Source organism: Haliaeetus leucocephalus, unplaced genomic scaffold (assembly GCF_000737465.1).
Source record: "Haliaeetus leucocephalus isolate CR32 unplaced genomic scaffold, Haliaeetus_leucocephalus-4.0 Scaffold751, whole genome shotgun sequence".
NCBI classification, from domain to species: Eukaryota; Metazoa; Chordata; class Aves; order Accipitriformes; family Accipitridae; genus Haliaeetus; species Haliaeetus leucocephalus.
The window spans coordinates 16,671,338-16,687,007 of NW_010973187.1; the positions used below are offsets into that span (position 1 = coordinate 16,671,338).

The following is a 15,670-nucleotide window of genomic DNA, read 5'->3' on the forward strand; positions in this document are numbered from 1 at the left end:
TATAGATCTGCAGCCAAAACTTAATAAAAGGGCAATAACTGGAGATATTCACAGCGTTGATCAACTACAGGTCTATACCCCCTCCCCCCAATACATGTGTATAACAGGAAAAAGACATCCAGCTTCAGCTTTCAAACAGCTAAAATGCCCTCAGAGCTCACTTCCATTTTAATTTCTGCACAATTCTAGGTGCAACTGAGCACAGAGGCAACCGTCATCGTTGCATAGCCACCTCTTGCCAACTCTTTGTCACATACTGTTCCCAAACCAAAAGCAAACATAAAATCAGGAGCAGAGTGCCATATATTATTTTACATCAGATAAAAAACTTCCACTGGCACTCCTCAAAAAAAAAACCAAAGCCTAACCCTGATGCTATTTGACCTCAAATATAGAAATAGAGAGAGAGAGAGAGAGCAAATGTGAGGTTTGAATCAATTAAACAAAGTTAGTTACCTATGTGTGATGTTAAGAGGAAGTGAGACTCTGATAGCTGGCCAGATACAAGAATGAGTTTCCCTCAGTTCTACCTACAGCATTTCAGTCACGACCTGTAATCAGTTAACCCTGGATATTTCTAGCAAAGACTGTCTGACAGCACAGAGCTCCTGCTAACAGTCCACTCATTCCGATTCAAATGGCTAAGCATTTTATGTTCCTTCCTCCTTCCATTTCCCTGGGTTAAACGTGTATTTTCTTTGGATTTGGGAAGAAAGACAGACTCATTCCTTGTTACTTTAGTCTCCATTCTGGCATAGAAAGCATTGTCCTGGAGTCAGGAGAGAACAAACTAGCTGCCAACTGTCCAAGGACCCCAAATCACTCTGGCGCGCAGAGACGGAGGACTTACGAGAGCAAGGCCGTAACTCAGAGATATCATCAGGAAAGAGAAGTATGATAGCACACAGTCCTTTTCCAAAGCTTCCCACTTATTGTGGATGCAGCACAGGGACTCCACGATGAAGCACCAGAACAAGGAAAGCAGGAATATAGACAAAGCATCTCCTTGGCAGTGGGTTTTCAAAAGAACAAAGTCATCTGAAAGCTCAAAAAAACCAGGATCCCCAGAGCAGTAAGCAGAATTGTGCAATTCAAAAAACACACAGACGTGAATCTTACTTTCAAAGGGCTTTATATTACAAAAAAATGTAAGTCACAACGAATGCGAAAAATCCATTCAATGAGGCTTGTTTCCAGTTTGCTAGGAAAGCTACTTTTCTCTTCTTTATTCCCAGCCTACTGCTGAAAACATGATTGCCAAAAGTGACACCTCGAGCTAGATTTTTAAAATCAAACTTGCTCTGCCAGATCCAGTACTCTGAACTTGTCCAGGTTGTAGAAACAAGCCTTCACGACTCTGCCTCCAAAGTATCTTCCATTTAGATCCACAACAGCTGGAATCGAAACCAAGAACAGGTCAGCAAGCAGCAATTCAATAAAATAAACATTTCTTTAGCTGAACAGTCTGATCAGTGAGACTGTTTAATCTCTCTACAGAAGTTAACGCTGAGGTTCACAGGCCACAATATAGTACCCTACCTTTGATGGCAGATTCAACCCGTTCAAACTCTAAAAATATTCTTACAGCTTCATCATCAGGGGCACCAGGAATCTGAAATAAAACAATCCCCACCCCCCCAAACCAGAAGTAATTAGAACAGTAGCATAAATACTATTTTAAATTGCTGTTCTTCACAAAAATAGTGAAAAGAACACAATAAAAGGGTTCCAAAAGTACAATACCCAGAGATTTTTGCCCAGTTTTTGACATTAGAAGTTTGTATCTCACAGATATGGAAAATACAGAATTATAACACAGCAAAGGACCCTGCAAGATCTTCTAATCTATGCCCTTTCCCCAAGGCAGTAACAAGCCAGTTGTGAGGGACAAGTGCCCAATTTGCTTTCAGAGCAACCACAAAGAGAGACAGATTATCTCTTACCTCAAAGATGACACACTTCCCAACCTTGCCATATTTCTCGCATTCCTCCTTAGTTTCAACTTCTAGATCTTCATCCACCTCCCCAGCACCTACCATGTTCTGAAAGTTAAAAGAATAAACCCAACTCACTGGATGTAGTGTGTACAGATGATTATGTAGACAAATCACAGATGCATGCAACTGTGACCATGAATACTTTAAGCTTCTGTTTACCAGTCAAGAGCCACAGGAGGAGACAGTTCCCTAGTACTAAGACAAGGTAATTGTATAATCTAAAGCAGTGTTGATTTACAGTCACAACTTGCATCTCAGGAAGACACATATTTTCTCCACAACACAAAGCACCATATAGTTGCAGGCCAGAACCTTTTGAACTGTATAGAGTCATTGTAACAGGAACACAGGTTTAAACATTTCAACCAGTCACATATGCTGCAAATATCAAGACATGTTCCCTTACTCCCAACTTACCCTTAGTAAGACCACTTTAGTTGGGCATTTCAGTATCTCAGTCAAGGGGTTAGAATCCGCTTTCTTGCCCGTTTCTGCTATGAAGATAAAACAGTGAATCACGGAATAATTTAAGATTAAAGCTCATTTAAACCTTATATGGGGGCTTTTATCAGAATCTTACTGTTATCAAACAATGGAATAAAAGCCACAAAATGTAGTTTCATATTGTCAAGGAATTCAGAACTCATAGCTATTTGGAAGGACAATAAGCAGAAAAATCACTGCTACAGAATGTGAATTAAGATAGAACACTGACGACATACTATTTCTTTGAGGGAAATCATTCATAACTTCAGAATTCTATCAGATCCCCTAAGAACTAAAAATCAGATCTCCTGACTGCCAATACTTGTGCTCAGGCAGAGGTGCTGTTCTAGTAAGCCTAGGTATTGTCTCTAGATCAGGCAACAGCAGGGAAATGAGAGCAGTATCTAAAGCACATGATAGGGAGAAAGCCTAGGAGAGCTGGATCACCCCTTGAAGAGAAGAGGATTCCAAACACTAAAGGAGGACAACTGATGGGGAAGGGGAGGAAGAGCTAAAATAGTTAATAGAGGACAACTTTAAAAAAAATTAAAAAGATAAATTTCCACAAGAAGGAACACAAGTCATTCTTCCAATTCTATTTTCTCCAAGGACAGATAGTAAACAAAAAATCGAGGAGCTTCCACAAAGCCTGAACTATTATTTTTCCCTGACTGTGTTTCACAAACTTATTGGTGTAGGACAAAATTACCTTTCTCTGCAGAATCACCAACAATGATCTTGCCACCCCTCTTGCTCGTTTTCTCTACTGACAGTGCTGTGCTCAGCCCCTGTTCATGCTTTCCCAGCCCCTGGCCCTCTCTGAAACCATATTTCTGCATGATTTTATGAGCTACTGTCCCTCTGCAAAGAGAAAAAGCATCAGTTAGTAAAGGTTTCTTACACAAAACATTAACATTGCATTTCTCCTGAGTGCTCAAATACTCCAGCTCCTAAAATCTCATTACACAGAGACTGAAAACTTAAGAGCTTCTATATGACTTCACAACCTAGCCATTTCGCAGCACCCTGTGAAGATCAAAAGCGTTACCCCTAAATTACAGATAAAAGTTGTCAGAGAAGTTGACTAAATAAAATTGTTCGTACTTTTACAAACACAACTCAACTTCCATTAGCAGTGCAAGTCAGAATCGTACACTCTATAGAATGGTTTGGGTTTGAAGAGACCTTTAAAGACAAGCTAGTCCAACCCCCCTGCCATGGGCAGGGACATCTTTCAGTAGATCAGGTTGCTGACAGTAAATCACAAAACAGGTTAGACCAAGATCTATTTAGTCCAGTTTCTTGTCTTTGTCAGTGGCTGGTATCAAAAGCTTGAGAGAAAAGGCAGATGTAGAATATTTACTTTCCACATGAGATCACATTCCACTATCTACTAGTTCAAAGCTGGCCTAAGTTCCTGAATACACAGCTTTGCTAGCCCTTCCTGTAACAAATCTGGATATCCTTAGTATTAATTTAAACGTGTCTCACCCTTCCGAATTTTCAAGACCATACTGAGGCAATAAAGTCCCCAACCTATTTAAAGGGACCCTTTTTTTTGTATGTACCTTACAATAAGCATCTCCACTGACAGGTTTTGAAATTCCCACTAAATGAATAGATAGAATCAAAACATACCTAGACGTGTTGACATTTCTTTAGAGACCATAGCTACATAGGTCAAGACACAAAAGATACGCCATGGTATAGTAGCTGACACTACAGTGAATATTTTACGCTCAGTCACGCCCATTTTACCAATGGGCATATACCATTACACAGAAAATGCAGGATCAGTGACTACATGACTATTTTCTAAGCATACTACATGAAACATACAAAGACATATCGAAAACACCCAAAAAGTCTGGTTATGTAATGCCAAAAGGTTAAAACACTTGAGTCACAGGATAAACAGTAGCGCCAATTGTGCGGACAAAGAAAGACAGGTTAGGTCATACTTTTAGCGCTTCCTTCAGTGAAGTGAAGGTCCCAGAGCATTGCTAACCAGAGATGGTAACAATGCATAAACTGGTCCAACAGTACTGAGTTTGGGTATCCTTTTTCTGGACAATGTAAGAAAAGAAAAAAGCATTTCTATAAAAAAAATGCATGAAAAATTGTGTCCAAAATGGAAATGTAGCGTAATAACATAATAAACTACACTTTTATGTCTGTGTTCCTCCTGGATACAGGTCTGACTCCACTGAGTCTGCATTTCCACAGCACCTGATGTGATTGATAAGAGGGCCATAGCTAACCACTACACCTTTCAAATGAGGTCTCTAAGGTGTTTTTAACTATAAATTCGACTTCTCTTTGTTGCCACAGTAGTAACACAAGCATTACACACAATGTTAATCCAAGGCAGAAAAGTAAATGGACAGATTTGCAGCCACAGCTGCCACATTCATGCAAATATGCTTTGAATTTTTGAACAAACAAACAAAGCAGAGCTGAAATGACTTGCCCACTGGTATGTAACAAATTTAAGACAAAGCTGGAAAAGAAACCTAGAGGAACTAACATGCCATCTGTGTTTTCCTGTATACTACATTAGCTTGGCTTGTACCAGCCATAAACACTTTATACTGGAATGTGGCTTCAGAACTTGCTTAAAAGCACTGCATTGAATGCAACCACCTCAAACACATTTCTCTCAATCGAGTAAATCCACTGCTTTTTCTGTATCCTGGCAGTTAGGACTACATGCACTCAGACTAACCACATACATGCAATGGGTTGTGTTCTCTACTGACAAACTATTTTAACTTTTGGTTTCCACCACCTTCTAATGCCTTTTTTCCACAAAATGTGCATAAGTCAATCATTTACCCCATGTTAGCAAGGAAAGAGTTGCTAGGTCCCGTGGGGGAACGAGGTCTTTCTGGCTCATCATATACTGGAGGAGGAATAGCTGCTTTGGAAGATGGTGCCCGTGGTCTTGACTCCTCTTCAAATGGAAATGATGCTACAGCTGAAGAAAACAGAGGCATTTGCTTTTTCAATAAAATACTTTGCATGAACTACCTACTTGTTATGAACACTAGAGTACTATGCCTTCAATCTAACTCATTTACGGACAGCTCTTCATCTGCAAGTTGTACTTTTTTCTGCTTTTATACTAACAAATTACAAAAAAAAGTCTTCCACATCCAAATCAGAAGAATGTTTCCTTTACACATGAATCATAGAATAGTTTGGGTTAGAACAGACCTTTAAAGGTCATCTAGTCCAACTCCCCCGCAATGAGCAGGGACATCTGCTCAAGTAGACAAGTAGATCAAGTTGCTCAGAGCCCCATCCAACCTGACCTTGAATGTTTCCAGAGATGGCACATCTACCACCTCTCTGGGTAACCTGTGCCAGTGTTTCACCACCCACATTATAAAAAATTTCTTCCTTATATCTAGTCTACATCTACCCTCTTTTAGTTTAAAACCATTACCCCTTGTCCTATTGCAACAGGCCCTGCTAAAAAGTTTGTCCCCAGCTTTCTTGTATGCCCCCTTTAGGTACTGGCAGGCTGCTATAAGGTCTCCCCGGAGCCTTCTCTTCTCCAGGCTGAACAACCCCACCTCTCTCAGCCTGTCCTCATAGGAGAGGTGCTCCAGCCCTCTGATCACTTTTGTGGCCCTTCTCTGGACCCGCTCCAACAGGTCCATGTCTTTCCTGTGCTGAGGGCTCCAGAGCTGGACGCAGTACTGCAGGTGGGCTCTCACCAGAGCGGAGCAGAGGGGCAGAATCACCTCCCTTGACCTGCTGGCCACACTTCTTTTGATGCAGCCCAGGGTACGGTTGGCTTTCTGGGCTGCGAGTGCACACTGCCTGCTCATGTCCAGCTTTTCATCCACGAAACACATGCTGCTTTAACAGCCCCTCATCTCTCGCTCAGAAAGATTTGAGTTGAGTTATTCTGGATTTTCATCATAGGATATACAATGAGTTTGTATCTGTGGGTCTACAATGCATTTATTAACCTCTTATCAAATGGAGAAAAGAAGCATTAAGAGGCCACCTGCACAACAATGAGTTTACCCAAACAGAGGGCAAGCAAACTTAAATGCCCCATTCATAAGGAACAGAATTATGACAAAAATGTATCAATGCATGAAGCTTGGGGCCTGAGGACTAAAGAAAAGTATACTGTACGTTTACACAAAAGAGAAATGAGTCTATTAAAAAGGATGAATGCAACTCGAAGCAAAGTATTTATACAATTTTAAGAGATCTCACTGACAGTTTTTGAACTGTAACTTTTCCTGGGGGATGAAGATATATATCTCTATACATAGATATCTCAGTCATACTGATTAGATTATTAAACTATCTTCCACTGACAAGTCAAATGGGAAAAATGTAAAAAAACCCCTACAGAATACTAAAGGAAATATGCAGAACACACTTTTGAATGTACTTATGGACTTTTAGACCGACTTAATTTTAGATTGTTTTCTTTTGAACTACTACTTTTATCTTACCGAATAGAATGTCAGATGTGAAGTTTGGGAATGTTGTATGAGGAAAAAAAAATCCCTATTTAAGCAGCAGATGGACTGAACTATGGGAGTTCTGCTACAGCAATATTTTCTCAGGTTTTTCCAGCCTAGCTTTGAGCATCAAATAACAAGCCGTACAAAGGTTTCCTTGTGAGATCCTGTCACATTTTAAAAGCTCTCCCCCTCAGGATATTTCTACCATTTCCAGCCTATATTTACTTTTCCTTGACATCGCTCAATTGCTCTTAATTATTTACTCAAAACAATCTCTTTCTGTTTTTAATGTTTACACACTTCAAATGCTTTCAGTATTATATCATCCACTTACTCCGCCAAGCTTCATTTTTTTAATTTGAATCTCCTCATAAATAAAATTAGGACTTCCAAAGGAAAGTTTTTGTGCATAAGATTCTTTTTTCTTATAATTTTTTAACGTACACAACATACTGTTCCTTATTTTAATTTAAAAATTTAAAACAATTAGACGTGCAAAAAAAAGGAAACAGTTTTGTTCTTGTAGCAAGACTATGCCATCTGGTGGACAACTGCAATCTTCAAGCTATCTTCATGGAGGGAAACACTAGTGCACACACCCCTCTTTAGCAAATACTGTATCCCTCAAAAACTTACAAAATTGGCTGTAGTGCGTAACCCCTTCAGGAAAGATATTCATAAAGTACCTCCTAAAGCAAAGGGTAATGGGCAAATTCCCTCTTCACGCTGCGGAGGTTTCTAGTCTACCCAGAGAAATCAGTCTGCAACATTTCCTCTTTCACATCAGAAATGAGTAACTGAACACGGTTATAACAGACCAGCTTGCCAAACCACTTCTCTAGCAATACAGAAAGAATCCTTTAGAACCAAGATGTGAAGCACAGTAGTATCGCAGGTTCCCCACAGCTTCCCCGCCATCAACAAAGAACTAGTACAAGTTCTTCTGCCAAAAAGAATCTTACGGGAAGAGCAGCAGGATGACTTAACTGAAGAGAAGGTTGAGTGAGAATTAAACACCACTGCTAGGTTTTAGAGAACAGGATTTTGGTTTACTTACGTTCTTTGTCCTTCTCAACAAGAGAAGTGGGTGGTGCAATGGCAGCTCCTCCCATACCTATGAGCAAAATGGAAGACAACACATTCATATGATTAGGTTCTGCTGCTCGGAATAGCTTCACTGAATCTTAATACAGCTGCTGGCTCCTTACCAGCCAGTTCTTAACATATATCACTATCAACAGAAAAGTAGCAAGAGAGCAGTCTGAGAAGTTTCAATAGTGGTAAACTAGAAATGAATGAAAGACACATCAAGGGAGACAACAGCAAACTACAGTGATGTACTACATATGGCGTCTACCAAACATGTTTCGTAGGATTTCAAAATTAAAGACTGCAGTGAAACAAATCTTCAATTCTAAAACTGCTCGATTAAGCCAAATGAAAAAGACAGTCTGTTCAGGATTAACTACACTTTCATGAGAGTAAAGTACAAAGCCCCTTCCGTATTTTAATGGGCAATATTCTAATGTAGTCCCAAACTTCCAAGGCAGAGCAAATACTTTAAATGTCCCATCAGAAATTTTCTTTTCTAAAATAAAAAACAACCCAAATTATTTACTGTAACTTTGTTGCTGAAAGAGAATAAAGTTTAGTTTTCTTTATGCAAAGACATATCTTGTCACCCAAATGCACATTTTGCTAACTAGTTCTAAGGGCATTCAAATAACAAACGCAGGAATGGTAAGCTTTTACAGTGAAAACTCAACAGTGATTCTCATAGCCTGATTTTATCTCATGCCTCAGCCTTTTCCCGGAACTTACATCACACAGAAGCTTAAAACAGGTATCTACAAACTAATGTAAAAAGAGGTCCTTCCACAAATAACGTAGCTGCCATCTCCCTCTGCAGAAAGAAGTTTTCTGCATTACAACAGTTATGAAGTAATAAAATGCTAGGTTTATTCTAAAGGCTCGGAAATAATAGTACACTTCTCAGCTGAGAACAGAGAAATACAGAATCCATGAAATGGGAACAGGATTGTATATTCCCCTCCCCCCCCCCTTTTTCTTCTCTTTCCCCATCAAAGAAAATAAAAAGCTCCCTTACTTCTTTTTCGTCTCTCCCTTTCATAATCTTCATCTTCATCAGAATCTGGATCTGGTCTTCTTGAAAACCCACTGGCTTCATGTCTGTCTTTACGTCTTCTAGGAGACACAGTAAGTTAGGATAAGAAACCATCAAAGTTAACACTTTGCTTTAATTTGCAATATCACCTTTGCAGTGTGACTTATACTGCTACACCCTAATTGGCACTTTATAATGTCTTCCATGAAGGTGTAAGTAAACACCTTTACTTTCTGTTTCTTCGCTTTTATCCTCATAGAGTATTTTTTGTAAAATATAAGATGATCCAAAGCAAGATCATTTTCCACTTGCAAGTCAGCCAAGGAGAATGTATGGAAATGAGGAAGCATGTGAATATATCTAGTCCAAACTGACTACAGTGACTGAATAACTACAATGGAAGAGGTATTGGATAGAATCGACGGGAAGGTAACAGAGACATTAACCACCCTGCTTTGAACAGAATCCCTTTTAAATTCACCATCACAGGCTATACAGAGTAATATCCTTGACTCGGTCAATTTAAAAAAAAAATCATCATGCTTAAATCATCAGATTATTGAGAAGCTAGCTTGGCAACTAAAATAAGATGCAGGCAAGTCTATCAAAACTTTTAACATTTAGCTGAGAAATGCTTCAAGAACTGTTTGCACTTCAACTGTTATTTATTGTGATCACAAAATTACTCATTTTAATACTTTAGAAAAACAAAAAGTATTTTTCCCAAAAACTTTAGAGCACACCTTGGGGCATAAATCATATCTCATTCCCAGCACAGCCATCAAAACTGTGCCACAAGATGCTAAAAACAACACTGCTATGGAACCAGACAAATTTCTGAATCGCTACACTGTGAATTTAAAACAAATGTATACTCTATGCAAACACCCAGGTTATCACAAAGCATACATCTGATCCAGGTTTGGCTGAGGTTGTTTCCCCAATTTCAAAACAGAATGTATTACATATTTTTCACTTCCTCTCTCTAATTTTATAGATGAAGACTACCCTCTTGGCCCACATGCAAGTTACAAGCACAACTAAATAGCAATCAACGCTGAAGCTGTAGAAATGACAGCTCAGATTTCTGAGATCTTGCATGCTAGTTAAAGTATGACAGAGCCTCAGGCATTCCTCCTCCACCAGCACAATGAAGATATAAGCGAGAGAAGACAGAGAAGTCCAGATGACTAGAAATATTAATTAATTTCCACAATCTAAACAGAGCAATAGAATACCCCTCTTGTAATTCCACAGACTTTAGATGATTCATACCATGATGAAGTTGGCTATTAATTTCACTTAAAATAAGCAAATTTAATCTTATTGCCTGGCTGGCTGGTGTTTTACCACCTACTTCAATAGGACATTGAATCTGCATTCAACTTCTTTAATATGATTAGAGAGGTTCCTTATTCCAGGGAAAGGGCATTAAGGTAATTAAGTAGTATTTTCTTTTGTTCAGAGACAAGAGAGTAATAAATACACAATTAACTCACTTAAACTGAATGCAGAACATTAAAAAAGAAAACATAACTATGCCTCTCAAAGGCTGTGCTAGCTACATCTTTAAAACTGAAATGCATTCATGTATCAGTTTGGAGTATTTAAAAGCAGAAAGGATGGTTTATCTTTGAGTGTTGAAAGGTATTTCTGTAGTTGGGTTATAGTGACAACAAGTACTCTATAATATCTGCAAGGTCAAAGTCTGATAGTAATGCATGAAGTACTCAACTACTGCTGCTACTATTGAAATAAAGTAAATGTAGAAAAACTTGACGCATCTTTCAGCCAAAGAGGCTGTAAGCATGATAAATCTTATAATTTTTGCACTGTTAGGTGATTTTTGCAAGAGCATTAAAACCTATTAATTAAAACACTGCGCTTGTTTCTACAAGGATACAGTATTCTTCACAAAACCTTTAAGAATTTCCCTGAAACTGTTTAGAGGGATAAAACTAAACAAACCGATGTGTCTATTCTTTATATAATTGTCAATGTCATGAGTTTAAACAAAAGCCTTACTTTTCTCTTTCTTCAATCTCTTTTTGCCTCTCCAGCTCACGCTGCCTCTGTCGCTCCTCTCTTTGACGTTTTACTACTTTTTCATAGTCATTTGGGAACATGGGATCATACTCATCCGCCAAAGGAATCAACACATCTCCCGCAGAAAAACCACTAGGTACAGGATCCTCAAAAAAAGAAAAAGGAATTTTTTCAGCTGAGATCTGAAAACAACATCCAGTTGGACACCAAGAGTTTAATGCTTCCTTCTTACTCCCAACAACATGAAACTCAACTCCTGACAGGTAATGGCAGGTAATATCCTAATCCCACCAATACTAAAGAAATCTTCATTTTACTTAAAAACTAACATTTCACCCACTCTCTCACTGTCTCAAATTTTTCCATGAAAAAAAAATCACCCCCACCCACTCCCCCTGCCGAAAACAACGCAGCAGCAAATCAACGTGGACAAGAATTTTTCAAAACCCCTTAATTCATTATTAGAAGTATTATGGTGTCTTGCATCTGCAAGAGGTCCTCACACACAATCTCATCAGTCTTTTTCATCATCTGCCTCTCAGATGTTCTTTTCTCATCTGAAAGAACTATTTCAGAACCATCACCTTTGAAAAAGTTTCAGGCAGAAAGTTTCTTTTGATTCCTTACCAGGAGAGATCAATTTTAAAAGGTTACAAGGCTTTTCTTTTATTTTTAAGTTGATTGTCATACAGGTCCAGTTCCAACACTGGTGCAATTACAAGTACATTCATTATTTACCTGACCAAACTGCTGTCTTGCAAAGTACTTTGCAACTGTCCAGGAGAAATACGCTAGGAACACTGTTTTATTTTAACTGCACATTAACCTTGGTAATTCCATGTTGTGTCACATGGAAGTCTGTATAAAGTTGAAACGTTCGTTAATTAAAGAACCTCTGAGCAGAGAAAATGAATTTCAGAAAATGATCACTTCTTTCACCACTAGGAAAGATATTGAAAAAATAAAAATACAGACTGCAGTCAAAGAATTCCGATTCTAAAACATTTGTTAACAGCTGTCCTTCTTAGCTGCCTTGGTCTTACCTTTAACCCAGCTGCTACATGAGGTGGTGTGTCCACAATCTGTCTCTCATCAGAAGAGCTACCTCGTTTCAGGTCTATCACTGGAGCAAGGACTGTTGTTTGTTTTGTTCTCTGACTCTGAAAAAAAAAAAAAAAAATCACCAGAACACAAAATGTCTAAAAAGACAACAAAACAGTTTTCTAAAAAGCAGCTTTCTTTACATACTTGCAGCTGGTATTTCCAATTTTTTTTTAAAAAAGGATGAAAACCACAGTCTCAAATTCTTCACTGTGCAAAGCTCAATATATCATTTCTCTTCAGTTTATCAACATACAGTAATTCTCACCATTTCTAATAAACCCGGACATGGATAAGTAAGTTTATGTTATGGTTTAGGGGTGGCAAAGGCCACGCTGTTCTGAGACAGATGCTTGCCAACTACGGTTAAAGAGCTGCTACACAAATACAGACTGATGCAATATTTCAAAGAACACTTCAGTGAAACCAGTGCATACCTTCCTCTTTTTAAACAAGTGAGATCAGATTTTGCTTGTGCATTTACTAGAACATATAGTGGTAGGTGAATGGTCCACAGTTTGGACTAGGACCAGAAACACACATTAAAAATTCAGACGAGTTTGAACCGAGTGGGTTTTTTTAAGAAGGCGCTCAGTCTTATTCCAAAGATCTACTGTTCTTCATATTTTATGATCTGATAAAATGTACTAATCTATTCTGAGCTCCCAATTTTCTAATCCTATTCTATTCTTCCATTACTCTGTGCACACACTGCATATCAGTTACACAGAAAAAGAATATATCTAATACGGTAGCAATTTAGATTTCATTCATGCAGGTTGTTCCAAATATCAACTAAATCCTGCCCTCAATTTTAGAAGCATAAATCAGGAGTAATTCCAGTGGAAAAATAATGCTGTGCCTACTTAAGTGTTCGGTATCTATCCCACTACTTTTTACATTAAGTAATCTCACTCTAGAACCTACACACCACAAAGAACACCTGTCCTGCCTGAACCAAAATATCAACACTGCTTAAAAAAACAAAGGGTGAAACACTGTAGCAATAAAAAGAGAAAATGGCTCTGTCACAGTTTAAGCTCAAGGAATTAGCTTGCACTCCTCCCTTTCACGTACACCGTAAATACTTTCTGCAAAAATTTCTAGTGCACGACGATTTGCACTTTAGCACCGAAAGCCTTTCAAATAGCAAGCATAAAATGATGCAAACATGTAAATAACAACTGATGCAAAATGTCAAGAATGACCAACAGCCAGTACTGTCAACTACCTATCACAGTATGATGCTTAATTACTTAAAAAAAAGAGCTTAATCTCATTATCTTTAAAGTTAGATTTGAAGATCAGCTTTTGGTTCTGCTAGTTAAAGATCTGAGATTTGCAGCACACACATCAGTTCTTCATTCAATTTTAATTTTGCAAAACTCCCTCCAACAGACTTCAAGAAACATGCGTTTCGCTTCCCCCCCCCTCAATTTTGCTACGCTCCTTGCCATAAACTCAGACAAATCTCAGCAAAATTACCCCACATTGGTATTCTAAGGTCACAAACTTTCCTTAATGCTCTGAGCACAAAAGAACTTTGAATAATAGAAAGCAAAAATACAAAGGGACTATACCTTTGCTTGTGTGAGAGCTGCTTTCTTCACCTGCAATTGAGACTGTAGTAGTTTAAAATTTTTGGACCAGCCTTCTGTTTTAGAATCGCTGGTCTCAACTCCCAAGTCATCGTAAAGTGACATTTTCTCTTCAATTTAAAACTAAAAGACAAAAGAAAAAATCCAGATGACATAACAAACCGATGTCCAGGGCTTATTTGCTACTAGTTTGTATATGTTTGTACACCTTATTTTTATATATCTCTTTTCCAAAGCCAGAGAAAATTCGAAGTAGTAACATTTTTCTGGTTAGTAGCAGATACACATGACTACAGTAAGGCTGTAAAAAAGTAACTGTTTTAAAGGTAATGAATACTATTCAAGTGTTAACAGGTGTTGGAAGCTTCCTAAAATTACATTTGGAGCATTAGATACCAATCATTTCAGGCTTTGAAGAAGTTACACTATCGTCCACACTGGTATTTTGAGGTTCACAAAGAAATTCAACATTATGTATCACACAAGCCTCAAGACTTCTGAATTAAACACAAAGGAATTATTCTCTCTGCTGACCTTAAAAATTATCCACACAAACATATCAACATTCCAATCATCTTCTTAAATTTCACTATTTCTTGCATCAGTGTAAAGGAATACCTTTCTTATACTAAATACACTCACCAGAGTATTATTAACTATTTCCATGACAGTTAAAGGCCTCTCAAATACATAGAGCTTTTACATGCATACACACACACCACACACACATACATAAAATTAGCTAGGTAACATCAATAAAATGACATGAAATGCATCACATTGTCTGACACACATGTGACATGAACGGAACAAGAGAAAATTTGAATGTAATGAGAGGTCTATCACCTGTGGAACAACCTGTAAACTCATTGTTTAGTGTCTGATAGGCCTGGATTACAGTATCTTCACCCCGAAATTTTAACTTCTTAATTTTCTGCAGAATCAAACATGACTGATTAACGGTCTGCAGTGAAAGCTTATAGACTCATCACAAAGATCTTGATCCCACAGATTTGACAGATACTTATATTTGAGGGAGCTGGCCTGACACATAGCAGATTACTGTTGCTATAGATATAACTTATATGCACTAAGACCTGTGGAAAAAGTCTCAGATGCAGCAGATAGCAACTATATTACCACTCCAGAAGGCGCCAAGCTCAGCAAAAAAAAATTTTAAAAAACCAACAATTTAATCCTGCAGTGAAATATATGAAACAACCAGAGCTCGGCAGAACAGAGTTCACTGCAAGAAAATGGAGGAAGTTGCATTCATTGGAGATTATTACACATACGGGTATAGGGAATGAAACGTATAGGGGAACACCATAACACCTACGGGAACAGGACGAGGACGAGGCGCTACAAGAATTCCCACCTGCCACAGGGGAGTGAAGTTTACGCAGTAGGAGCGCAGCTGTTCTGGGGCAGATATGATGCACTTGGGGTAGGTTAGGCTACGCGTATGGATACGGGGAGGGTGCTGCCATGGCGGGAAAGGGACTTTCCGCCTCAACGCCTGGAGGGCACAAGACAGCAAAGCAGAGGACCTGCAACCACGCCGACAGAAAAATCGGGCTGTTATTTCCGTCCCCCGGGCGGGCGGAGGGGGCCGAGGCCCGGGATGCAGACAGGCCGCGCAGCGGGGCCTGAGGGGCCCTGACCTCCCCCCGCCCCCATCTCCACACGGGCCTAGACCCATCCGAGGGGAGCAGCCGCACGACCGAGGCCGCTGAGGGGGGGACAGCCGCCCGCCTCCAGCTCCGCCCTGCCTCCCCACACCCCCCCGGAGCCCGGGGCGGTCCCCCCGGGCAGACCCGGGCA

At 39.2% G+C, this 15,670-nt stretch overlaps 1 protein-coding gene across 2 annotated transcripts in view; it reads right to left on the minus strand.

Annotated features, from left to right (window-relative positions):
- Positions 1-374: 374 nt before the first annotated feature.
- The window catches only part of RBM17 (RNA binding motif protein 17), a 15,543-nt gene continuing 247 nt past the window's right edge, over positions 375-15,670 (minus strand). The window contains exons 1-12 of one of the 2 annotated variants that reach the window (XM_010581016.1): positions 15,225-15,367; positions 13,829-13,969; positions 12,191-12,307; positions 11,127-11,293; positions 9,084-9,181; positions 8,034-8,090; positions 5,319-5,460; positions 3,193-3,344; positions 2,415-2,491; positions 1,944-2,042; positions 1,540-1,612; positions 375-1,394 (exon numbers count right to left, since the gene is read on the minus strand). In XM_010581016.1, the coding sequence (XP_010579318.1) occupies positions 1,291-1,394; positions 1,540-1,612; positions 1,944-2,042; positions 2,415-2,491; positions 3,193-3,344; positions 5,319-5,460; positions 8,034-8,090; positions 9,084-9,181; positions 11,127-11,293; positions 12,191-12,307; positions 13,829-13,951 (1,209 nt within the window). In that variant the 5' untranslated portion in view covers positions 13,952-13,969; positions 15,225-15,367 and the 3' untranslated portion in view covers positions 375-1,290. Of the gene's footprint in view, positions 1,395-1,539; positions 1,613-1,943; positions 2,043-2,414; positions 2,492-3,192; positions 3,345-5,318; positions 5,461-8,033; positions 8,091-9,083; positions 9,182-11,126; positions 11,294-12,190; positions 12,308-13,828; positions 13,970-15,224; positions 15,368-15,670 lie in introns of those variants that run through there. The other variant, XM_010581017.1, reaches the window with a different exon arrangement.